Source organism: Arvicanthis niloticus, chromosome 5 (genome assembly GCF_011762505.2).
Source record: "Arvicanthis niloticus isolate mArvNil1 chromosome 5, mArvNil1.pat.X, whole genome shotgun sequence".
NCBI classification, from domain to species: Eukaryota; Metazoa; Chordata; class Mammalia; order Rodentia; family Muridae; genus Arvicanthis; species Arvicanthis niloticus.
Window position 1 is genome coordinate 42,650,364 of NC_047662.1, and position 24,461 is coordinate 42,674,824.

At 52.7% G+C, this 24,461-nt stretch overlaps 1 protein-coding gene across 20 annotated transcripts in view; it reads right to left on the reverse strand.

The window, feature by feature from the left end:
• The window catches only part of Lrp8 (LDL receptor related protein 8), a 72,140-nt gene extending 50,360 nt beyond the window's left edge, over positions 1 to 21,780 (reverse strand). For all 20 annotated transcript variants that reach the window (XM_034502520.2, XM_034502518.2, XM_034502519.2 and 17 more), the window contains exons 1-2: positions 21,635 to 21,780; positions 20,798 to 20,917 (exon numbers count right to left, since the gene is read on the reverse strand). In XM_034502520.2, the coding sequence (XP_034358411.1) occupies positions 20,798 to 20,917; positions 21,635 to 21,737 (223 nt within the window). In that variant the 5' untranslated portion in view covers positions 21,738 to 21,780. The remainder of the gene's footprint in view (positions 1 to 20,797; positions 20,918 to 21,634) is intronic.
• Between the last annotated feature and the right edge of the window lie 2,681 nt (positions 21,781 to 24,461).

Consider the following 24,461-nt stretch of genomic DNA (forward strand, 5'->3'; position numbering starts at 1 on the left):
TTTCTTGCCTGGAACATAGGGCTAGCATTTTGGGGCGGTGTACTTTCAATACAAATATTGAAATCGTAGTGGACTGGATAGCCCCACCAAGGCTTTTCACCATCAATGTTTTCCTTCTGGGACTTCAGGGACAGCTGGGCTGCCTTCCTGGAATGGTTGAGGGCTCAGATCGACAGGAGACATATGTGGCTCAGGTCTCATGAAGTGCTAGGTGGAGACCAGGCCACCTAGAGCACTATGGGTAGGCAGGACAAACCTGGAACTTGGGCCTTGGAGGCTGCCTGGGCCAGTCCTCAACTTTATAATCAGGGAAACAATGCCAAAGAAGCTGGGGCCAACCTGAGGTGACATTTCTAAGGTAAACTTAGCAAAGCAATTCTTCCCTCACAGGACCCAAAAGGACAGAACTAAGTGCAGCTGAAGAGATCAGGAGAAAGGGTTGGGAGGCAGCTCAGCTGATAAATCACCTGCTGTGCAAGCAGAAGGACCTGAGTTTGTTCCCCTAGCACACATATTTAAAAAAAAAAAAAAAAAAGCCATGTATAACTCTAGGAGGGTAAGGGAAGACAAGTAGAACCCTAGAGCTTACTGGCCAGCCAGTCTAGCCAAATAGTGTGCTCTATATTTAGTGACATTTGGTGAGAAACCCTGTTCGAGCACAGTATCAGTCCGTCTATCTATCTATCTATCTATCTATCTATCTATCTATCTATCTATCTCGGAATCACAAAGGAGCCATAGAACCAAAGATCCAACTCTCCAAATTCCAAGATAAAAATTTTACAGTCTCAAAACACAAAGTTAGACTACTCAGGCCCCCTGGGCCAGAACGTGGGAGCACTAGCCACAGCTTTCCAACTCGGCCATCAGAGACTCCCACAGGCAAGCTGCAGAACCCTAGAAACTCTTGTCATGGGATCTAATACAGGTGCCAGAAGCAGCAGGCATGGCCACCCCTCCCCCACCGCAGGCACAGGAATCCCGTTCCCACCACTGACATATGGCCAGTCTGTGCAGGCAAGAGGCTGAAAGCTGTCCCTCCTGAACAGGGAGGGACATAAGTTCTCAACGGGAGACCCCCACTTTGTACAAATGGATTCTTCACCCTCCTTGTTCTTTGGCTTTGGTCAGAAAGATTCTCAGGGAAGTGGCAAGGAGCCAAGAGCTGCCACGAAATGACTTTAACCAGCAGACAGGCTGGTAATAGGTTTCGGTGGGAAAAAGGCAAGAGCAGGCGATTCATCCCAACTTGCTATGTGATAAAGAAAATTAAGGCATAACACCGAGGAGGCAGCGCCTCTGCTAACCTGTGTGGAATACCAATTACTCCAAGCTTCTCAAAATTGCTAGAAATAAAAAGAAAACTCCAGAAGAGTGTGATTGTGGCCCAAGGCTCATCTGGATTAGGCTGTTTGTTTGCCCTGGCACCCTAATGAAGGGAGTGAGGGAAAATTCCCCATTACCTGGGAGACAGCTATTCCAAAATGGGGGTGGGGGGAGGAAAGGCAAGCCCACGTGCAGCCACTGGTCTGCTTGGCAAGTGCTTACGGTAGAGGGAACCCCCACGGTCACTCAGAGAGGGCTGGGTGCAGAGGCTGCTAGGCCTTCCCTTGTTCTTCCTTCTATGGCACCTCCCGTGCTAGGGGTAGTATCTGGGAGGACCTGCAGAGAGAATATCTTGTGTATTGCATGGATATACCACCTGTCAATTAAAAAACCTATAGCCTATAGGAAAAGGTAGAATAGAAGGTGGGACATCTGGGAAGTAGAAAGAATTCTGGGATGGAGCCAGGCGGGAAATTCACCTGGGAAAATGTGTCGAGATGGACACTTGGTGCCCGAGCACAGGTAACCAGCCATATGACAGAGTGTACATCATAATAAATGGGTTATTATAGTTATGATCTAGTCAGAGAAGAGCCTAGCTATATGGTCAATTTATATTTTGAGTCTGAATCTTATTTCTGAGAGAACAGGGCTGGGAGGCAGAATGAGATCTAACTTACACAAGGTCCAGCTTCACTCATCCTGCTCCGTAGGAGAGTGTCAGATCTCTACTGCTGGAAGCCACAGAATCCGGAGGCGGGAGGGGTGCTTACTGTGTGCCAGGCACCTGCCAGGTACTGGTGAACTTAGAAGTTAGGGAAGCCTTCAGTGGGACCTTGTCTCAGAGCACTGGTCCTGGAGACAACCAGAGGGCAAACAGCATGAGTAGAGTTAGCAACCAGGGCCTACAGACAGAGCTGAGCAAGACATGGGCTGAGAAAGGGAGCAGAGGAGGAGGAGGAGGGCCAGATGCTCCCAGCCTCCCTGTTCACAGGCCTCTGGCCCACACCTCACAATTCTATCTTTCCTCAGTGCCCCTTATGTGAGATAAAGATACCAACTGCCTTGAGCCAGCCCGTTCCCTAGTAAAACGCCCCACTGGATGGAGGTGAAGCCGCCTACCACACAAGCATTGCCTGCACTACAGAGCAGATTCATTCCCCTTGGTCTTCTCTTCAAGTAGCCAGTTCCTCTGGGCACAGACGTTTAGGAAGAGTCTGGTCTACTCCCTGCTGTGGTCTTCCTCCTGCCAGGAGCAGGTTACAGGTCCCAGGGCTCACATTCTGGCTCTACCTCTTACTGGCTATGTGAGCTCATGCAGGTTACTTGGCCTGGTATATATGATTTACTCTTAGATGAGGAGTGTGAGACTTGGCCTGACCATGGAGTGATGGCCACTTCATTGCTCCTTAAGGTATACAGCACCTAAGATCCTCGCTTAACTTGGTACTGAGAAATGAACCTAGGGCCCCATGCATGCTCTACCATTGAACTACACCATCTATCTATCTATCTATCTATCTATCTATCTATCTATCTATCTATCTACTTCTATCTGTTTATTTTGGAGACAAGGTAGCAGGTCACTTTGTTGCTCAGGCTGGCCTTACACTCACTGTGTAGCCAAGGACAATCATGAACTTCTGATCCTCCTGCCTCCACTATCATGCCTGATATACATGCAGTGCTGAGGACCGAACCACAGGCCTAGTGCATGCTATGCAAGCACTCTTCTAACAAGCAACTTGTCCAGTCATTACTTAGTTCTTACAACTCTCCTGAGGTTCACAGAGGAACAAGATGGGCCTAGATCACACAGTGAATGAGTAGGACCTAGTAGGCACAGTGCTCTCCAGCAGCTCAGGGTACCTCCTCCAAGGAATGAGAACACAGGAGCCACAGAGGGAATTCTGAGCTTGATCCCGGTCAGTCCTGTGAAATGAGAGGGGTGCTCTTTCGGGAACCTCTCCAAGCCACCACAAAACTCTAACAGCATAAAAGACGCCTAAGGTACAAATTGCTGGACAGGGCAATAGCCTAGTGGAACAGGGAAAAAAAAATACCACAGGGAGTCCAGAGTCCAGGCTCCAGTCCTGTCCCTCCATCCTGGCTCTGTGCTTGGATCAGCCTGGGTTTCCCCATCTGTCAAACACAGCACAAGGGTTCCTGCCTCCTTCCCAATGCCAGTGTATACCTGCCAAACCTTTCTCCATCTTGCCTTCTGCCTATACAGTCTGTGATCACCACCTCTGCCAGGGAAGGCTCAAGAGGCCGCTGGGCACACAGCCCAGCCTGTCTCACTTTGCTCTCCAGCCAGGCCTGGGCCTAGACCACACACAGGGATGTATGTTGAAATGGACATGCAGGCCCTCAGGCATGACACAGTGCACATACATGAAGATGAGCATGCATGCACAGAGATACACTCAGCCACTTATACACTCATATGTGCCCCCCACACTGAGCCACACTGTGTACACGGGCTGCATACCCACACACGCACAGGTGGCTTCCTATGATGCTCACACACTGCAGAAAAATATGCAGAGATTTGCCTGCCTCTCCTGTGACAGCCAGATGGTGGGATTCTCCCACTGGGCTACCATTTAATGCTCTAATTAATTAAAAAAAAAAAAAAAATCCTAGGCACCCAAGGCCTGGATTTGTTCCAAATGTCTCAGGCATGGCCCAGTCATAGGCCAAGGAAGACAGCAGGACTTAGGGGGAGGGGATACATTGCACCTAACAGAGGCCCCATCCCTCACCTTGCTAAGAATCAGGGCTAGGGCCATCTGCCCCTACAACTCAAGCTGAGGAAAGATTACACTGTAGCAGTCCTGGATTTTCACCTAGTCCCGGGGAAGCTGTTTCTGTTGGAGGGGGGAACCGGAGGTAAGCCTCTTTAGACTGCACTGCAACGTGGTGAATGTGTTTGCCAACACTGAGGTGGACTGCAGGCTTACAGGAAAATCCAAAGCTGTCTTTGCTGAGTCCTACTGTGCGTAGAGCCTGTATGCTTCCATGAGAATGAATGAAGGGAATGTGTTTGTGCATGGGAGTCTGCTCTGAGACAGGAGTGAGGCAGAGCTGAGGGATAAGGCAAAGGGACTGCCAAGCTTCCTGCCCTGAGCTTCTGCACTCCAGTGAGGCAGTCAGCTGGAAGCAGTCACCTGACCTAAGTCTTCCAGGGAGCCAACCACTCACCCTACACACACACACACACCACCATTGCCCAGGCCATGAGGATGGAGGACGGTACAGGTGAGGGAGAGAACTGAGCATCGTCTGTCCTCCAAGCCTTTCCCAATGTGGCCTTTGCTTCTGAGTGTTTGGGAAACACGTAGTAAATTTACCGCCTCACTTATGAGTAATCTGCTGTCAGGAACTCTGTGTAAGCGCAGGGCTGAATAACAAGGCTTAATTAACATTAATGTTGTGACAGATCTCAACCAGAGTGGGGGAAAACCCCATATTCTGTACCCAAGCCCCTACCTGCTCTCTCCTGCTCATGTGGGAGGTGAGAGGCTCCCCAGGGGTCTCAGAGACACTGATAGACAAAATGAAGACACAGGATTAGGGCGGGGGTTGGGGTCTTGAAGCCTGGGAGGAGGTTGAGAGGGAAAGAGAGGGGGGAGGGTCAGTCCAGGATGTCAGAAGCCTCGAATATTCATTTCCAATAGGGCTGTTACACGGCCCTTGAGAGTCAGACCCCAGGCTCCGAATCCTCTAGCCCTTCATATGCCACATGACCTTAGGTGAGTTCCCCTCCCCGCCCCCCCGCCCCCCACCCCTGTTTTGGTGCCTCACAGAGTAAGGTCACTAAGTAGCCACTGTGACCATCAGTTCTCAGTCCTCTGAGGTGGGGACCACTATGGCCCTGTGCAGACAGGACACCCTGACCTGAACAGGGAAGCTGACCCACCGGACTCTCATGCTGTGTGACTGTGGTAGGGTTGGTCACAGTATGACGGAATGAGGCACCAGTGCCATCTATATTACACTCACTGAAAAGAGCACCTGCAGGAATCCAAAGAGCCCTGGGGCTGTCTTGGGTTGGGCCTAAACCTGGCAACAGTGTTTGTAGAATGTCTCGGTAAAGGTAAATGACATGGAAGGAAGAAGGGTTAGTGGGCATTCCACTAGGGTGGCCCCAGAGCCTGTTTTTCAGCCACTGAGGCTTAACTAAGCTGCCTCAGTGACACCCAGTGTACTCGGCCACTCAGTGTCAGTCAGGCTCTGGGGAGGTGACAACAGTGCCAGCCGCCCAGGAACAAGCACATTCCCTGTTCAGGATGACACCACCTTCCATTCCCCTCAGCTGTCCAGCAGAGACCTGGTGTGAGGCAGACACACCGTAATTTATCATTAATGACTGTCATTATTAATAATAATGAGGGGGCTGGAGAGATGGCTCAGCGGTTAAGAGCACTGACTGCTCTCTCAGAGGTCCAGAGTTCAATTCCCAGAAACCACATGTGGCTCACAACCATCTGTAATGGGATCTGATGCCCTCTTCTGGTGTGTCTGAAGCTACAATGTACTCATATAAATAAAATAAACAGATCTTTAAACTATATATATTAATGAGAAGATGCCTGCACTCAAGGAAGAGACCAGGGCCTCTTGGGTTACTTTAGACAAATCATCTGTCAGTTTAAAGGTCTTGAGCTCCATCCCAAAGTGGACCACACATTGTCTTTAGAGACTGGAGGGGCCCTGGGCCCAAGGTCCTCAGTTCCTGGTATGAAATTACACAGCTGGAACCTGGTGCTAGAGACCTGCCTGGGAATGAGCTAGAGCAGAGCCTACCTCCAGAAAAGCACTGGGGACCCTTATTAGGCCAGTGGCCCCCAACAAGCCCTAGCACACCCAACCCCTGCTCCAGGAGGTCCAGCCCCTTACCTTCTTGATGCGCACGCAAGGAAATCACTCATTACTTTCTACCTCACTTACCTCCTCTGTGAAGAAGGGATAAAGTCAGGGTGTGCTGACAAGGTACGTGGGAGAACCCAACAGGCACGACCCAACACCCTGGAGATCCAACCCTGCTGGGGTCACTAAGAAACTGGGCATCCTCAGGCTAGTCTCACTGTTCCCAGAGATGCTCTGAGTCAGGAAGACCAGCCAGAGGCCCTGGTGGACCCTGTGGACGGCTGAGGGATGCCTGAGGCCTCAGGACAGATAGAACATTCTGAGAGCTGAGGAATGCATTATGAAGGAGCAAGGCTCTATCTCAGAAGCTATACAAGCTAAGAATCCATCCACCTACCCACCCAACAAGCATCCACTGAACCCTCTGTGCCCACTGGGGATTGGGAGAGAGCCAATCTTGCTTGCTGAAACCACCCTAAAGAAACAAGACACACCAAAGGAACCAGATCAACCCCAGGTCAGGACTGTCCACTCTTGGAATGTGTCAGGGCCCAGAAGAAATGCAAGGGGCACGGAGACAGTTTGATAAGATCCAGATAGCACACCTAGGGATGAATGCTGGCCCAGAAGGCATCCTGCTTGAGACCTCCATGCTCTCTCTGACCCCAAGGCCTCAGGTCCCAGGCCCTTCCTTGACCACAGCTCAGTGCCAATCCCCAGAGCCCCTGCCCACCCCCGACACCCAGTGAAAGAGAACAACATCTGTCCTTGGTGAGGAGGGGCAAGAGTACAACCAGTCCAGGCAGGTGGCAGGCTCACCCCTTGCCCACTCTCCTGCCCCACAACATCCATGCATAAACCACCCCCAAGTTCCTGGGGAACGGGCTCTGAGGAGGCCAGGCAGCCAGACCACCAGCTGCTTCCCCTCCCTACACAAACCATGGACACAAAGCACCCTCCCCCAGCTCCGCTCGCCTGTGGTGACAGCCTCTTGGCACTAGCTCTCCCCTCCCTCCATCTGTCACGAATTGGTGCAGACAAACTGTGAGAACCAAAGAGGAAGTAGCAATGCTGTGTGGACCCCTCCCCTCCTCCTGCCTTCCCAGCCTCCCTTCCCCTCTCCATTCCACCCATACTTCCCCCTCACCTTCCATCTGTCCCCATCTCCCTACAGATGAGGACATGGATAGAGTAGGTATGCAGAAAGGATGAGGACAGGCTACCCAGCAACACCCCTGACAGCCACTATGACTATAGCATGGCCACCCTCTTTTCTTCCCTTCTCCCTAACCATCAAGGGATGCTGAGATTGAGAGCTGTGTTCCCATCTGTATAATGGGTATAATAATTTCCTACCACGCCACCCCCTGCAAAGGGCTATCATAAGCTTCAAGACTACACATGGAAAGGGCTTTGTCCACTGTGAAGCTTCGTAGGAGACAGATGGCCAGTGTCTTTGTTTGGCATTGTCTGTTTCAGTGCTGCCTCCCCCTGGGAGTCATGAGGTCACAGCAGGACTTGATGGATAAATGTCCTCAGAGTACTGATAGGAAGATCACAGGTGGACCCTTCAGGGCTACAGAGTCTCCCCATAATTTTGAGAGGAGAGCAGGGTAAGGGTGAGGAAACCAAATAGCCATCGTATGCTGTGCTGGAGGCAGACTGTGTATCAGTGCCTGGGAGTCCTGGTCCTCTACACAGCACCGGGATGCCCAGCCACGCCAAACTTCCCACCAGGCCCTAAGTCTCTCTGCACTCTCCAAAATGTGGAGTAGAGACCAGCACTTTTGTTTTCAAGTGAGCCATGCACAACTGGCTCCCCAAGTGCCTGGAGAACACCTGCTGTAGGGTTCCAGGAGTGCAGAGCAGCAGTCAAGAAATGTGGGGGTGTGGGAAGGCTGGTCCAGTGTTCAGGGGACTGAGATGTGAGACTTTTATTTTTAACCCTGAGATGGTTCTGAGCAGACCAGAATGAGTGAGTCACCCTTGTGTGGGGTAGCACTTGGCAGTGACAAGCAATATGAAAACATAATTTTCACTAGAAAAGCAAGCTGCCTGTTGGCCCCACCTGTGAGAGTCCCTGTGGAGGGGAAGCTCTGGTCTGACCCCAGCCACAACATATAGAGGAAAGGCCATGGGTCCTCCACAACATATAGGGGAAGGTCATGGGTCCTCCACCCCTTCTTCGTGGCAGGGGCTGAGGCTCAGAGGAGATAATACATAGAAACAGAAACCAGTAACCCTGAGGTAGGGCCCATGACACATAACCAAACTCAAGTAACATTGGTGAGAGAAACACAGGGCTCTAGTCTTCTTCACGCTTCCCTGGAGCTCTCAGTAATCCTATGCCCAACCCCAAGTGCCAAGAGAGCAGACATACTGCAAGAAGTAGAGAGCACTGTGCATGCGCAAGGCCCAGGGTCACCCTCCACTCACCCTGATTCTCCCTTCCACCACAGGCATTCCCCTGGCCCTGCCCCCACATGTCACATATACATTGTGAACCACAGATTATTATTATTAGACCATCCCAGAACGACAAGGACAGAAATGGAGAGAAACCTGAGAGGCGAGAAGTGTGTCAGAGAAGCACCCTGGAAACGGTGGGTCTACAGGTAAAGCAGGGTTGGATGCATGTGGGAGAAGGAAGAGCTTTTCGCTTGGAGATGGCTGGAGTACAGTCCTGGGGTTTGGGGTGGGATGGAGACCTGAGGCTGCAAAGGAGACAGGTGCATGGTAAGTTGTGACTGGCTCTGAACATCGTCTGAGGAGACTGCTATCTCTAAGGCAGGCATGGAGGACAGCCTTGCCCCTTTCAGAGTTTCCCTGCAAAGCAGTTAGACAGGAGGCAAAAGACCGAATTCAAGAAGGGCGAACTACCATGGAGTCTGGGCGGGTGAGTCCATTGGGGAGTGGCGCATAGACTGGCAGGTGGCAGGCAGGGTGATTTTGGGGACCACAACAGATGAGGATGCAGGGAGTGGAGATTTCCAGTCAGAGTCCCACACTCATGTACTGTACCATGGCTGTCACAGATCTCGATGCTGCTGCCCAAGAAGCTAAACTTTCTGTAGTGTCACCTTTGCCTCCAGGCACAGCACAATCGATCCTCCGGAAGTCAGTCACATTACAGGAGGCATGCATGCCAACAGTGTAGCCTGTGGGCCCCACACTGAGATCAGCAAGCTGGAGACCTTCAAGCTGGATGAGTCTCCCTGCACTGGGACAACAGCAGGGTGAAGAGAAAGGGATCCAGAGTGGGCTTGAGAGAGGTAAGCCTCTGTAAGCAGAGGCTCCTAAATCAGCTGGACTCAGAAGGCAGGCAGGTGCGACTGACTAAAAACACTGTCTTGGCAGAGAGAATAGTCAGCGAGTGTCCTGTCTCAGAAGGTACTAGACCCTACCTCTGGCTGCTAAAAGATTCCTGTATGCGCTGGCCAGAAGCTGCTTTACTACCCAAAGGCCAAAGCTTGGTCATGAGGTGCCTCGGGACTTCCATAGGGACAGCTCTGTGAGGCCAGGCATAGAAGCTTTCAGTGGTGCACAGAAGAGAACAATTTGGGCCTCTCCCTTCAAGCCCTCCCCATTCCTGAAGACAGAATGCTGGGGCCGGGCAGGAGACAGAGGATGGAGGTGAGGCAGCCCTTCACCCCTGCCTGTCACACTCTGCATCACAGACCAGTGTCCTCTCTGAAGGGCCACATCCTTCCCTTCCTGGGCACATCCAGAGGCAGGGCCAGACATGTAACGTCCTCTGCACACCACCCTCTGCCGGTCCCTGAGGCTCTGCACTCATTTCTAAACAAGGTTCCTGGAAGGACTCACTCTAAACTGGGCCAGTAAGTACCAGCCTGGGCCACGAGAATCCGGGGTACTAAAGAATCTTTTGGGGGGCTCCCTGGCTCCTCCCACCTCATTCAACAATGATACAGGAGGCAGTCTCTCAGGGACAGGTTAAAGACAGGTTTAAAGGCCTCCCTGGTAAATTGAAGCCCTAAGAAGAATTTTCACATCTGGGCTCCCAACTGGCCTTGAGCTAAGCTGAGACTGCCAGGCCTAGAAAGGAGCTCGGGCTGAAGTTCAGTGAAGTTCACTATGCTGCCCATAGTGGCTCAAATACTGGTCTATGAAACCCTCCCCAGGGAAGGCCATAGCTTCTCCAGGGTCCTGCAGTTAAATCACACAAAGGGCAGCTTCCTGGGTCTTAGGGTGGGGCTGAGAACCTGGAGTTGAGGAGCTTGCAACATAGTTTGGTTCTCTAGCAGCCACAAGGGTTCAGGCCTGGGTTTCTGGAGAAAGCTCAGCACAATACTTAGGGGCAGGAAAGACCCAGGCCAGCAAGAGAGAAGGAAAGGCAGAAAGTGCTGAGCATAAACTCATGACTGCAGTCCACACTGTGTGACCTCCAACCCATGGTGTGTACTTGTGGGACCACTGTTTCTGGTGCTTTCCATGACACAGGCGTTACTTAATCACTACACGGGACAGTCTGTGGGGTTTGTGTTCAAGGGACTTACCCAGAGCTGAGGCTGGAACTGGCTGACAGTGCAAATATGATGGCTCTAGTGCCAGCTGGTACAGCCCCTACCAGGGATGTACACAGGTGAGGCTGGCGGCAGGAGGAGACAAGCCACCTTTCACAGGCAGCCAATACAAAGTCCGCTCTGGCCAGCTCACAAGCATTAAGAAGTCACCCCAGGCAGCTCAGCAAAAGTAAACAGGCATAAAAACTTCCAAGTAGGGATGGAGGAGATGGCTCAGGAGGCATGAGCACTTGCTGTGTAAGCACCAAGACCCGGCTGAAACCCAAAACCCATGTAAAAGCTGGCCTAGGAAGCACAGCATGTAACCTGTAACCCCACACATATACACAGCACACACATATACAACCCCCACACACATATATACATACCACACACCACACATACATACACCACACGCACATACCACACACACATACACTTACCACACACGCACATACACACATACGTATCACACACATCCCACACACACACATACACACCACATATACCACATACACACAACCCCCACACACATACACTTACCACATACGCACATGTTGCTGACATTGTTTCCTCTTTTGTGTACAGCTCAGACTATGTTGCCTCAGGGTTAGGGCAGATCCCCTAGGGCCCATAGGGTTAGCTTTCAAAGCTCCCCGTTCTGTCTCTGGATGTGAGCCTCCTCAAGCTCCTTGGAGCCTCCATACTCAGGACCTGACTGTGGTGAACTCCAGCTTCTATGAACATTCTGGATTTCTGTGCTGAGTATGGCCCACTTCCAAAGAGCAGACAGCCCCCCAAGAGGTTCATGGACCTGCCAAGTAGCCACTTGGCAAGATGGGCCTGCAGCCTGGCCCCCTGCTGTGGATAACTACCTCAGTCCTCAGGGAAGAACCAGATAACACATCGCAGGCTGTGGCCCAGGCTGCAGAGGCCCAGGACAGGCTAGGAACAGATTGCTGGCACCTCTCTAGTTACAAATAAATCCCAGCCACAACAGCCTGGGGGGAGGGGGGCTTTTGCTTGGTTTGGACAGCCTTGGCAGGGGTTGGAGGAAGGGTGTCATCTTGGCTTGTCCAGAACAGTCACTTCCCTCCTGATTACACCTGCTCCCAAGCAGGTGTAGCCAAAAGAAGGGACATTTTTTTAATTAAAAATTTGTATACACTGTATTTTGATATTCTTTTCCCTTCCCCCCAAATTCCTTCCAGATCCTTCCCATCTCCCTACTTACCCAACATCATGTTCTTTCTGTCTCTAAAACAGACAATAAAAAAAAAAAACCTGGGTGATGGGCAGCAGATGGTAGATCAAGGTCTAGGAAGTGGGCATGGGGAAGGGCTGGCTTGAATGTCCTTGGATTCAGGCCATCAGAAAAGCCCACGCTGCCTCCAGCTATTCAGCCAGGCAGTATAACCTGGGTCTGATGGGACCTTCCTGCCTCTCATCAGCTGCCATGTCCCTGATGTCCCCCTGGACCCACTGTGAACCAAGGGTGAGCCAGCTCCTGGGGCCACCTAGAAGCTGCCCTAAACCCCATAGCAGTCAGGATGGGAGTGACCACTGAGGCACTATTGCAGCCTGGTCACCTCCTTCCCTCTGGGCAGCTGACCTACATCCATCCCTCCCTCTGTTCTCTCAGCAGTTGCCCTCTTGCTGCGTCCTTGGCGGAGGACAGCGGCTGACATATTCAGGAATCATGTGCTCAGGAAAAGGAATGTTCATCCACTGTCTTCACACCTCCATGCTGTGGCTGCTTCAGGATGGCTTGAGGGGCAGCCGAGCCTCACTTGTTCTCTGGACTCCGTCAAGGTACGTAACCATCCCAACCAGGAACTTAAGCACACAGAGGGGAAATCGGCCAAAGAAGCCTGCACTTTGTGGCTGAGTTCTGGATCCCAAAACGCCCAACTGCTCTCTCCAGGCCCAGACCAATGTCTCCTATGCCCCAGGCTCACTCCAGCCCTGAGTTCAGACCCAAGCAGGAGTTTGATGCTCAGAGGACCCACCAGTGCAGATAAAGCAAGGACCAATGAATGAAGGGAGAAATGAAGTTCGGATTGGAAAGCCACTTGTCCAAGTCACACAGCCAATTTGAGACAGAAACAGAATAAGCACCGCAAAGCTAAGAGGGAGATGGGTTCTACTAATGTGTGGAGACAAATGAAGCAATAGTTTGGTTATATTGTGGGTTTTTTGGTGGGTAAGTGTCCTTGGGCCAGAACACAGTTGTCATTTATCTCTGCTCTGTGTGACCCAGATATGGCTACTTTGTCGTGGGCCTGGGACAAGGTGGCCCCTGTGCTTAGAATCCTTTGGGCTGGCTGGACACCAGGGCCATTAGGGCATACAGGGGTGTTCCTGAGACGTCGTCATCTTTTGTTGTCTGTTTCAGTTTCATGTATTTTGCTTTGTTTTTGTTTTTAGTTAGAGTCTAGCTACAAAGACCAAAGAATTTAGGCGGACCTAAAATTCTCTTGCCTTAGCCTCCCAGTAGCTGGAGTTACAGACATCTCTATCCACAGGAGAACATGTCGCCACACTATGGGCCACCCTCATAGGGTAGTATAATCCAGTCCTTTAAAAACAATGTACATGGGACACTATATATGATATGAGAAAATGATCTGAATAATGTGGCCTCATTTTTGTTTAAGAGAATTACTTCCATGTACTCAGAGAAGGTTATTTCTGTAAGGAAAAATAAAAAAAATGAATGAATAAAATCAACTGAAGTTATAGCTCAAGAACTTCCAGTAACTGAGAAAGTCCTGTGAGGTTCCTTAGCCTGAAATGCTTCTTCAGGCAGTGGAGCCTATGCCTTCATTGGCCTCCCAGGTGCATGTCTGTGGGGCAGCACTGAGTGTAACAAGCCAGGCCAATGTCAGGGTACCACCAGGGGCCACAGAACCACTCCCATGGTTTTGGTGGGTGCAGTTTTCCAGGAAGGCTTTCTCTCCTGTTTGTCCTGCCATGTTCTAGAAGGCAGTGTTTGGGGCTGGAGAGACAGCTCAGCAGTTAAGAACATGTGTTACTCTTGCAAAGGACCCAGGTTTGATTCCCAGCACCCACATACATGGTGGCACACAACCATCCATAACTCCAATTACAAGAGATGTAACACTCTCTTCTTACCCACACAGGCACTCATGTGGTACATTCATATATGCAGACAAAAACTTCATACACATAAAATTAATAAATCCAGAAGGATGTAGGCAAAGGCAATGAGGGGTCATGGGAACTGTGGGGATGGTGCTGGGTAACTTAGTCATCAGGACATTCATGAGACCTGATAAGATCCCAGAGTCCATACTCCCAAGGTGCCCAACTCTGCTAGCTATAGGTCCTGGACTGGCCCCCAGTGAACCAGACCAGAATGGTGGTGAGAAGCATCGAGTTGGTACTGAGCAGGGTTCCACGATGGGAGCCTTCTCTTCTCCCCTAAGCTTGTCCTGAGCCTTTCCAGCCCCTGGGTGGGTGACATAGCAGCTTGTAGCAGGAGGGAGAGCTTAGGGGCTGGTAATTAAAACAGCTGCAACCAGGGGTACTTCCAGATTGATGGCCACATGCACCTCAAGACAAGTATTGCTCAGGAGGGAGCCAGCACACCCTATGACAAGGACTGGCAGAGATACCCAGATTGCTTGGAAAGAGAGACTATGGCACACCTATGGGTCTGACACGCTGTTCTGACTGATGTGTGTGAACTGGCCTCTTTCTTTCAGCTGCAGCAAACCACACTGCCAGAAGCAAGTCCTACCCCTGACTGGTCAGTTGGCTTAGGGCAAGCAACTTTGGTTCTTGGCATTGTCTTTTATGACATGTAATCACATACTGCCAGTCCTTGCCTAGAGATCTAGTGTAAGTAAGACCCAGCAGAAAGCAGATTCAGGAAGCCATGGACACAGAACAAATCACTTTACTGAGCTTGCCAGACATCCTGAGAGGCCAGGCAGGGCCAAGCCAGGACAATATATGCCTGAAGTCCCCAATACCAGAGCCCAAAGCTCTGGGGTATGGCAAGCATGTGTCTGTCCCTTAGCCAGACACAGAACAGAGAGGTGTTCTTGGATGTGCAAGAGTGGGAGGGGGGATGTCTGCTTTTCTTCCCCCCAGTCCCACTCAGGATCTGAACACCCTGCTTCTGAGAATGGGCCCTGACGGCACCAGTGGTCTGGAAGCCAGGAGGCAGAGTGCAGGTGAAGCTGTGATAAGTGACACTGCATTCCAGGGCCACTATCAGGTCCTCCTTTCTCAATGGCACAGCCAACACAAGCCCATTAGGCTAGGAGAGGGGGCCTGCATTGGGACTCCACAGGGTCTCCAGAGAAGGTCCCCTCCAGCCTCGCTCCCCAAACCAGAAACTTTTACCATAGGGAGACAGGACTGGGCAATGTGTCCTTTGACCCCAATAGGGTGGACAAAGCTGAGGGAGAAGCTGATTTGTGTTTGTAATCATAGCAGTCCAGATGACTGAGGCAGGATGATTACTGTGAATTCAAGATCAGCCTGGTCTACAGAGTGAGACCATGTCTCAAGAGGAATAAATATGAAAAGGGGAAGTAGTATAGGTGGGAAGGAGGGAGGGAGGAGGAGTCATTTTTAGGCAGTCATTTTTACATGGCAGAGCTCCAGTCCAGAAGCACCAGGCCATATGCAGCACAGAAGCCATTTCTCTCTAAGCCTCTGTTTCCTCTTTAAAATGGGAATGAGAAGAAAACAGAGATAAGAAGAGCTAAGAAAATAAGCCGCCTGACATGCCCACAGGCCAGCAGCCAGTACCTGTTGCTGGAGATCCCCAAAGGAATGTGTCTATTCTGGAGTCCCTGGTGCCTAGCACAAGGCTAGGTGAGAAAGCCTGAGACTAAAGAGAGGGCAGGAAAGGAAAGGTACCCTAGGACAGGAGGCACCTACACCTTCAGAGACCCAGCTGGGGCCCAGCCACCTTCCTGGAACAATGAGGACCTTGGGGACATAACTATTCACCCTGAGCCAGGAGAATGCCACCTGACTATACCCTGAAGGAGTGCTTGTTCCACTACCCCTCTGGGTCCCGCTCCTCCTCTGTCCCTGAGGTCCCTCGGATTCACCTGCTACCTCATTCCCCAAGGAGGAAAGCTGTCTGTCTGTCAGTCAATCAGTCAGTCAGTCAATCAGTCAGTCAGCAGCAGCAGGAGTGGAGGAGGAGGAAGAAGAAGAAGCCACCAGCCATGAGCCAGCTGCAGCCTCAGAAACTGAGGGGACTCTGACCCAGGAGAGGCCATGGAACACCCAAGGGAGAGCCTTCAGCACTCTCAAAGCCTGCTTGGACAATCCAGCGGCATAGACAACAAGGCTAGCTCGGAGCCTGTTGCAGCGCCATGGTACAGCAGACACGGCTAGGAGGGAAGGAGGCTGCCCACCAGGACATGCCCTTCCCAGCCCCAGCCTACTTTCCGAGACCAGCCATATCTGTTAGATGCATTTCTCCCTGCTGGAGCCTTCAGAAACTCTTGTCGTGGAGTAGGGTTTGGGTGGCTGCTGTAGTAGCAACCTTAGAGGTGTTCAGCTGAGTTTTGCCCACCATGGTACCCACTGCCACCTACCAATTGCCTCCTGCTCACTGAGCATTCTCTCAGTTAACCCCCTATCTCTAGGAAGGAGGGACTATTGTCACCAGGGCCATTCAGCCAGGAGGAGACAGCTAGGGTTATCTGATCCAGGGCTGCACAGAGTTGGGATTTCAGTATTCCCAAGTCCCTTATCTCAGCCTGAAGGAAGAGTGGCACCTTCTTCAAGGAGGTAACCCCTTGTCTAAGTCTCAGACAGTGGTTCTCAACCTTCCTAATGCTGCAATCCTTTAATACAGTTTCTCATATTATATTATTATTATTATATATTAATGATATTATACAATTATGTTGTTACTGCTTCATAACTGTAATTTGCTACTGTTATGAATTATAATGTAAATATCTGATATGCAGAATATCAGATCTGTGACCCCCAACAGGGTCATGACACCCAGGTTGAGAAACACTGGGAAAGCAGGGAACATGGGAGAGAACAGTGTCCTGGGAAGGCACACAGCACACACAAAGGTGAGAAGCAGAAGGCAGGTGACTGAGCTACAGTGGTGGCCAGGCTCAAAGGAGGATGCAGGAAAAGGCTGGAGGGCAGTGGGCACAGGGCCCCGACAAGGAAGGCCAATGAAGAGGTCACAGTACTAGCTCCATCCTCAGGGTGCTGAGGTGGCAGAACAGCTTGGTTCAGAAAAGAACAGCTCTCTGTCAATAATGTCATCTATCCAAAAGGGCAATGAAGTGGGGCCTGGTGTCTTGGTTAACTATACCCCACAGCCAAATGTGTGCGACATCACAAGCCAGAACCTGTAGCCAAACTGTCATCATTCATAAGGACACCACCAGGCAAGCTCTGGAATCCCTGCAGCCTGGCCAGGACCAACTAGTGGGCCTGAAGCCTGGGAGGCTGGGCTGTAGCTGCTCTTCACTGAGCAGGACGGATAGCTAAGGCAGATAGCTAAGGCAAGGGAAAAGCAGGTGAGTACAGAAAGGGTGCTTCCTGATCCAATCTCCCACAAAACAGTCCAGCATTCCAGAAGCTGGGGCAGCGGGGGGAGGGGAGGGGAGCCTCACACATCTCAGGATGAGAAATGGAGGCCTGGGGGGGCCTGTGCAGGCTCTGTGGTTGCATGCCTGAATGCACATTGAAGCAATTTTACTTAAACACACTGTTCCTTACCCCTCTGAGTGTCTACAAGTCTCTCAGGCTCAACCGTCTTATAGACTGAAGAGCACCAGTCGAGGCACTGGCCTGGGCTAGCTGCCGGGCAGTCCAGACTGCTTGACAAGTGTAAATAGGTGCTGTGTTTCATGGCCCAGGAGCAAAGGCCTGGCCAGACACCAGAATCCCCACCTCTGCTCCCAGACACCAAGAAGCAACAGGAAACTCAGGCCTATGTGAGCCCACAGGCTGGAGTCCCACCCAACTTCCCCCGGCGGGAGCCCTAGGGCGTCAGACCCTTCCTCCGCTTTGAAGGAGGTTGGGACCTGCAGCTCCCGTAAGCTTCCCTTCCCCAGACCCCTAGCTGTGAGCCAAGAGCCCTCCCTGAAGATAAAGATCAAGGCTTGGAAGACCTCAGTGTGAGTTTCATAGCCAAAGACAAGCTGTGTGACTTGAGAGTCGGTCACCTCTCTGAGCATTGGTAGTGACCTCTGTAGCATGGGGTGTATGCTACCTTTTATTTGTGTTTGTTGAGACAGGGTCTCACTGCGTAACATTAGCTGGACTGGAACTCACTATGTAGACCAGGCCGGCCTCAAACTCAAAGAAATCCTCTTGCCTTCCAAGTGCCGGGATTGAAGGCACACACCACCATGACCCACCTGTGTCCCTTATTTTAAGATGACAAGTCTCGAGTGACTCTTTAGAGATGAGCTCCGCAGTGGCCTTCTATAGGAAGCCTGTCTCAGCCTCCTCGATGCAAAAGCTCCTTCCTTCCCTTCAGCCCCCTGGGTACTTGGGCTGCATCAGAAGCTTGGATTCATTGGGCCTACACTGAACATTTTTACAAATTACAGCCTCTGCCCCCACTCTATTTTGCAGCCTAGGGACAAAGAGGCTGAGCCGCCAGGCCCCTGGTGGACAGAACAGAGTGAAGTATCAGGGATGGAGTGAGTCTGGGCAGGTGGCCTGGAATGGTATATCCTCAGTGTCTGTATGTATCTGTGTGCCCAGAGAGTTCACAAGAGGGTGTCATATCAGATCTGGAGCTGGAGTTACAGGCAGTTGTGGGATGCTGGGCATGGGTATAGATGCTTGGGACTGAACTCTGATCCTCTGCAAGAGCTCTAAGCGTTTTAACTGCTGAGCTATTTCTACAGCTCTGTGGGGAAGAATTTCCAAATACCTTCCCCTCCCCTTCTTGCCAGCCCCATGAGAAGACTTCCTATGATCTAATACAGAATGGAGAGACAGGCATCCTGGTGGGCACCTGAAAAAGCTCAGTAGAGTCAGGCCGTGTGCAAAACACTTTCTACTCCACACCGTCGGCACCATGGGCATCTGCCCACTAACTGCCTAGAACCCTGCCTCACCCATCTCAAGCCAAAGCAGCTGCCAGACTGCCTCAGAGCTCTCCTTGTCCCATCTCAGATTACCAGCCACCCTTGCCCGTCACGCTATACACCTTCATAAGTGAAGAGTAGCAGGCCGTCCTTTCCACTCACACTCCCCACTACGTCAACTTATGCCCTGAGCTAACAGGCAGGCAGAGAGATCTTAACCAAGCTCTACCATCCATCCTACCTATGCTGTGTGACCTTAGGTAAAACACCCCATCTCTCCGAGCCTATCTCTACCTATAAAATGACAACCTTCACAACCACACTCACAAGACTAGTGTTTTAAAGAGCCAAGGGGATAAGATATGAAGTTTCTATTTCTGCACCCTGTTCTGTGCGCGACCCTCTAAGAAAACCGGAACAACTCCCAGACATGAGATTCCCTCTAATATTTTACCCAACCACAGCTACAGCATAGAATTAGGATTAGGTTAAGAACGCTGATAGAAGATGCCTAAATTCAGGCTTCCACTTGGCAAGTAGCCACAGAGCAAGTAACTCAACCTGAGAGCCGTTATCTGTAATGTAAACCACTGTGAAGAGTGTTAGCTCTCCACTGGCTGCAGTTACAGCTCAAATGGGAAACTGAGGCAGTCAGGCTCTGTATGCCCAAAAGCCTGCTCTAGGCTAGTCCAGAGTGAACTGCTGGCTGACTGGAGAACAGTCAAAAGAACTCAAGGAAGATCTCAGCCTGTCTATGAACTCAAGGGGAACCAGTGAGATGGCTGGGCCGGTGAAGGCATCACAGTCAAGCTGGAGGATGCTGAGTTTGAGGCAGAGAACCAACAAAGTAGGAGAGAGTTGATTCCCACAAGTTGCACTCTTATCTTCACATACATGCTTTATACATGTACCCCATCCCCCAAAAATGTTAAACCTGGAAACTTCAAGGACTTAACAGATGGTTACCGAGTGTTGCTCGGCCTACCGTTCCTGAATGCTAGATATGTGGCCACCTGGTGCCCTCCCCATTCTGACACTGTGCTGCCACACTGCAGGGCTGGCCTGATTCTGTACACCCAACATCAGCAGGCAGACAACAGGCCTCTGTAATGACAACTGAAAGGCCTCCTAGGTAGTTGTGCCTAGAAGAGTGTGGGTTCTTGGTACCAGGAACTGCATTCCTTTTACAGCAGAGAACGCCTGCTGACTCCGTTGCGGCCGCTCCCACAGCCACCTGAATACCGGCCCGCACAAGGGGGAGCTTCCATTAGTAGCTCAGGGTGTACAAAGGCCACTTTCAGCAAAGGCATTGGGGCTCGAATTTGGCCTGCCTTCTCTGCCGTTGCTCTGGTGGCTTCCAGGAAACACACTCTTCCTCCTGAGCCCCTCCTTGCTGTTGGCCCCATGACTCACACCCAGGCTGGGCTGGCAGGAGGAAAAACGCTCTCTGAAGGGTGACTCGACAGAAAGACAGCGGTCTGTGACCAGGACCTGAGCCTACCACGCGGAGGATGCGCGCGGAGGTGCGGCCGGGGCGGGCCAGGGCAGGGCCTAGAGCCCTTTACAGCACACCGCCAGCCCCAGGATTGGCCGGTCAAGCCACAGGCCTATGGGGTGGTCCTTGCGCAGCCAATCAGTGGCCCCGGGGAGCCCATTCATTCATAAAACCGAGCAAGGAAAGAGCCCCTCGCGGCCTGAGCTGCGTGGAACTTTGAAGTGCGCGCGCCCAGTGGGGTCCAGATAGGGGATGTGATCCATAGAGCTTAGAGGTGTGCAAGGGCTGCCGTGTCGCCGCCCAGTCTCGGGCTAGTAGCTCCAGCAAGCCGCGCTGGGCTCCACCCTAAGCAGGACACGCCAGCCACCCGGCTTCCGCCAACAGCTAAGAGCCACCCAGCCCAGAACAAGGCGGCTAGCCTGGGGCAGGTGGCCCCATGACGGGTGCAGCCACGTGCGCAGCGGAGCATGGCGCCCCCCACGCTTCCCCCTCCCCTGGTCGCCGCGACTCACGGCAATCGTCCTCGTCGCTGTTATCCGAGCAGTCGTTGTCCTCATCGCATCTCCACACCGAGGGGATGCAGCGCTCGTTCCGACACCGAAACTGGTCCTCTTCACACTCCTTGACCGGCCCTGCGGGGGTTGGGGGTTGTGAGCTGGGTTACTGCACAGGAGCCTGCTCCCCACCGTGCAGCCCTGGCTGCCGAGAAGTCCAGCGGGTATAGGAAACGGGGGAGATACCGGTGAGCTCCGGAGCTCCAGGCACCTTAATTTGGAGAGGACAGGATGCCACGGGTTCCTCCACTGCAGGACCGACTGATGGATGGCACAGCGAGACCCGACACACGCTTAACGGCCCGTGGCTATACCCCGCCTTCAGACACACTCACCCTCACACACACACAACGCAAGTCAGGTACACACAGACCTAGTCTGTGGGAAGCCCCGCACACTGGCGACACACGCACCCGGCGCAGGGGCTCAGTCCCTTCGCAACCTGTCACTCTACTCGGCCCGCAGGGATCCCCGGAAACGCATTGTCAGGAAAGACTGTAACGCTTCGCTCATCATCGTGACGGAGCGCGCGTGTCAAATTAACCTAAACCCCAGACCCTGAACGTCTACCCCCTGCAAAGTTCACGGGCCGAGGGGGGGGGGGAGTGGCGGCGCCCATCCCCCCAAGAGGGTGCCCGGAGCCGAGGTAGAGCTTCGGTAACCAGAACCCTGAGCGGGGGTCCAAGGCAAATCCAGGGAGCTGGGGACCCCGGAGCCTCTCGCGAGCCGGGCTTCGCCGCACAGCACCCCCTCCTCCCGGCCGCGCTTTGTTGGCCCGGGAAGCGCCGTACGCACCTTGGCCGCCAGGCAGCGGATCCGCCGCGGAGAGATGCTGAAGCTGAAGCAGCAGCAGCAACAGCGCCAGCGGCCGGAGCGCGCCCCGCTCTGGGCGGCCCATGGCGGGCCCGGGGCTCCGGCCGCCGCGCCCCGAGACCCCCGCGCCGCCGCCGCGCCTCAGCCCGCCAAGTCTTTGCCGCGGCGCCGGGGCTGCCGCTGCCGCCGCCGCCACCACCACCGCTGCCGCCCGCCCCGGCTCCCCGGCTGCATTTCAAGCAGGTTCGGTGACGCTCGGCGGCGGGGCGGGCTCAGGCTGGGCGCGCGGCCCCGGCCCTGGGCGGCCGCCGCCGGCGCGCGCGCTCCCTCCCGCCGCCGCCTCCGCCCCACGCTCCTCTTGCCGCCACCTCTTCTCCTCCCCCGCCTGTCCTTGTCCCCTCCTCTCTGGGTCCGAGCCTCACGACCCTGCTCTGTGCGCGCGCAGGTGCTGGGAGCCGTAGACACAAGGACGAGCCCGGCTAGGCTCTGGCCCCCTCGTTTCCCAGCGGAGGTGGCGAGCGGGCGAGAGAAGGAGACATATGCAGGAGAGCTCGGGCTCGGGGGAAGATGTTCCAGACGCACAGGCCAGTGCAGTGAACGCGCGGAGCGCGGGAAGGCTAAAAGCATTGCCAGGGAGAAGCTAGGGGTGCCAGGCAAGACCTGTCCCAGCTTTAGATTAGACTAGTCCCTTTCTGCGACCCTGTGCATCTGTGATTATTATACACTATGTGATCCTGAGAGAGGTGAGGGTCTGACGCACAGACTGTTACCCATATTTATCCTTCTTCGTTGGCCCAGCAGAGGAGCAGATCAAGTGCCCTGAAAGCATGGCAAGGTAATCCTTGCTGTGGAGGATAGGGATTGTGGAGGCCCAGATATGTCATTCTTGCCGCCAGAGGCCGCACATCTAGTGTCTCTGTTTGGTTCCCACTAGCCTCTGCACAAAGAATGCCCCTCCCCTGGCAGTGATACCCCACCTCCCCTACTCTACAGTGTCAGGAGGGCAACGCTTAGACTGGATTTCAGCCACCTGCCGGGTGAGCCTGGCCCAGCAGCACAATCTTCAGAGAGTGAGACTCTTGGGCACTGGTTGTAAACTAGGCCCGCTGAGGGTGCCAAGGCCCAGTGTTAAATTGACCCTCTCTCTTCAGAAGAAAGAAAGAGAGAGAGAGAGAGAGAGAGAGAGAGAGAGAGAGAGAGAGAGAGAGAAGGCAAGCAAGCGTGGGAGCTGTGATCCCTCTGCCAAGCTGGATGGGAACAGCCCCGCTGGGTCAACAGCCTCCTCAGTCTAATGCCTCCCCCCAAAGGGTAGCCCATGACAATGGCTATGACCACTGCAGACCTTGGGAGACCACAAGTGCATCATCCCTTGGTCACGTTAAGGCCCCATGCTAGGTCTGGAAGTCCTGGCCACAGTGAGGTCTCTAGCCGAGGGGAAGACAGACCATCAACAGAAGAAAATGTAACAAAAACTTATGCAGCATGTGCTGTTGTGTGTTGAAGACTCAAGGCTGCAGCATCGCAAACAAGGTGCTTCCCCAACCTCCCGATGCTTACGTATTAGTTAGAAAAGAGAAATACAGACGCAAAAAAAGAGTTCTATCAGGTCATCATAATGGCAATGAGAAAATAAACAATATGAGGGCATATAAGTTAGAGAGGCGGTCACCTCAGAGGAGGGGATGTTTCACTGACATCGAGGAGCCCGACCACATGGCAGTCAATCCCAAGGCTACTCTGGACAGAGGGAAGAGCAATGGAGATCTGTCACATAGTGATAAACTAGTGATGGGAGAAGTTTGTGCATTGGGGGGGAGGCTTTGGGCAGTCCACAGGCCCAATCACAGGATGGCTTTGTAGGCCACAGCAAGGAGTTTGCATTCTGTCTCAAACACAATGATACTCACTGTGACACCCTCGAAGGTTAGGATGGAACCCCTCCTGCAACCCAGATTCACCCATCCAGCCTCATATGCCTTCTGCTCTGCACTCCTGGGAAACTCAGACTCATATCGGGCCTCAGGGAGGCTGGGAACTGGGGTTCCTTCTGTGCTAAGATTTTTGCATGGGGTAAAGTTTAGTCTGTAGCTCAAAAGGACAAGAGCATTGGCCTTTTGGTCTGGGCCTGCCCCTTCCTTCCCTGACTATATGAATGTGGTCACCTCCACGTCTGCGGTTCAGGTTCTGCATATAAAAGATGGCATGGGGCGGGGGCCGGGGATCACAGTACTCACCACACAGGCTGATGTGAGGTTTAGATTACATGTGGTTGTGTGAGAGCCATGTACAGAACACAGTAGATGCCTAATAAATATTAGCCATTGATACTATTATTCAAAATACCTTCCTGAAAAGCCTCTACTGGCCCCAAACCTCAAAAAATACAAATTCCCCAGCCTGGGAATATAGCTCACTGGGCACAGGCCTCTAATTCCAGCTACCTGGGGGACCTAGGTAGGAAGAACACAAGCTCAAGGCCTGTCTGTGGTACAGAGAGTTCAAAACCAGTCGGTGCGGCCTCCACAGCAGATTCTTGAGTCACCAGAGGCCCACCTGCCTGCTCCTTACACCCACCTGCTCCTCAAACAGGCCTGCTCCTCACACAGGCCTGCTCCTCACACAGGCCAGCTCCTCACACAGGCCTGCTCCTCACACAGGCCTGCTCCTCACACGGGCATGCTCCTCACCTGTCCCTGAGAGCTAAGTTTCAGACCTTTTCTGACTTTTGCCCTCTGTGTGGAACATTTGCCTAGGCTGGTATCTGTCCAGCCTCGGAGCTCTTCTCACATAGCCTTCTGTAAAGAACCTT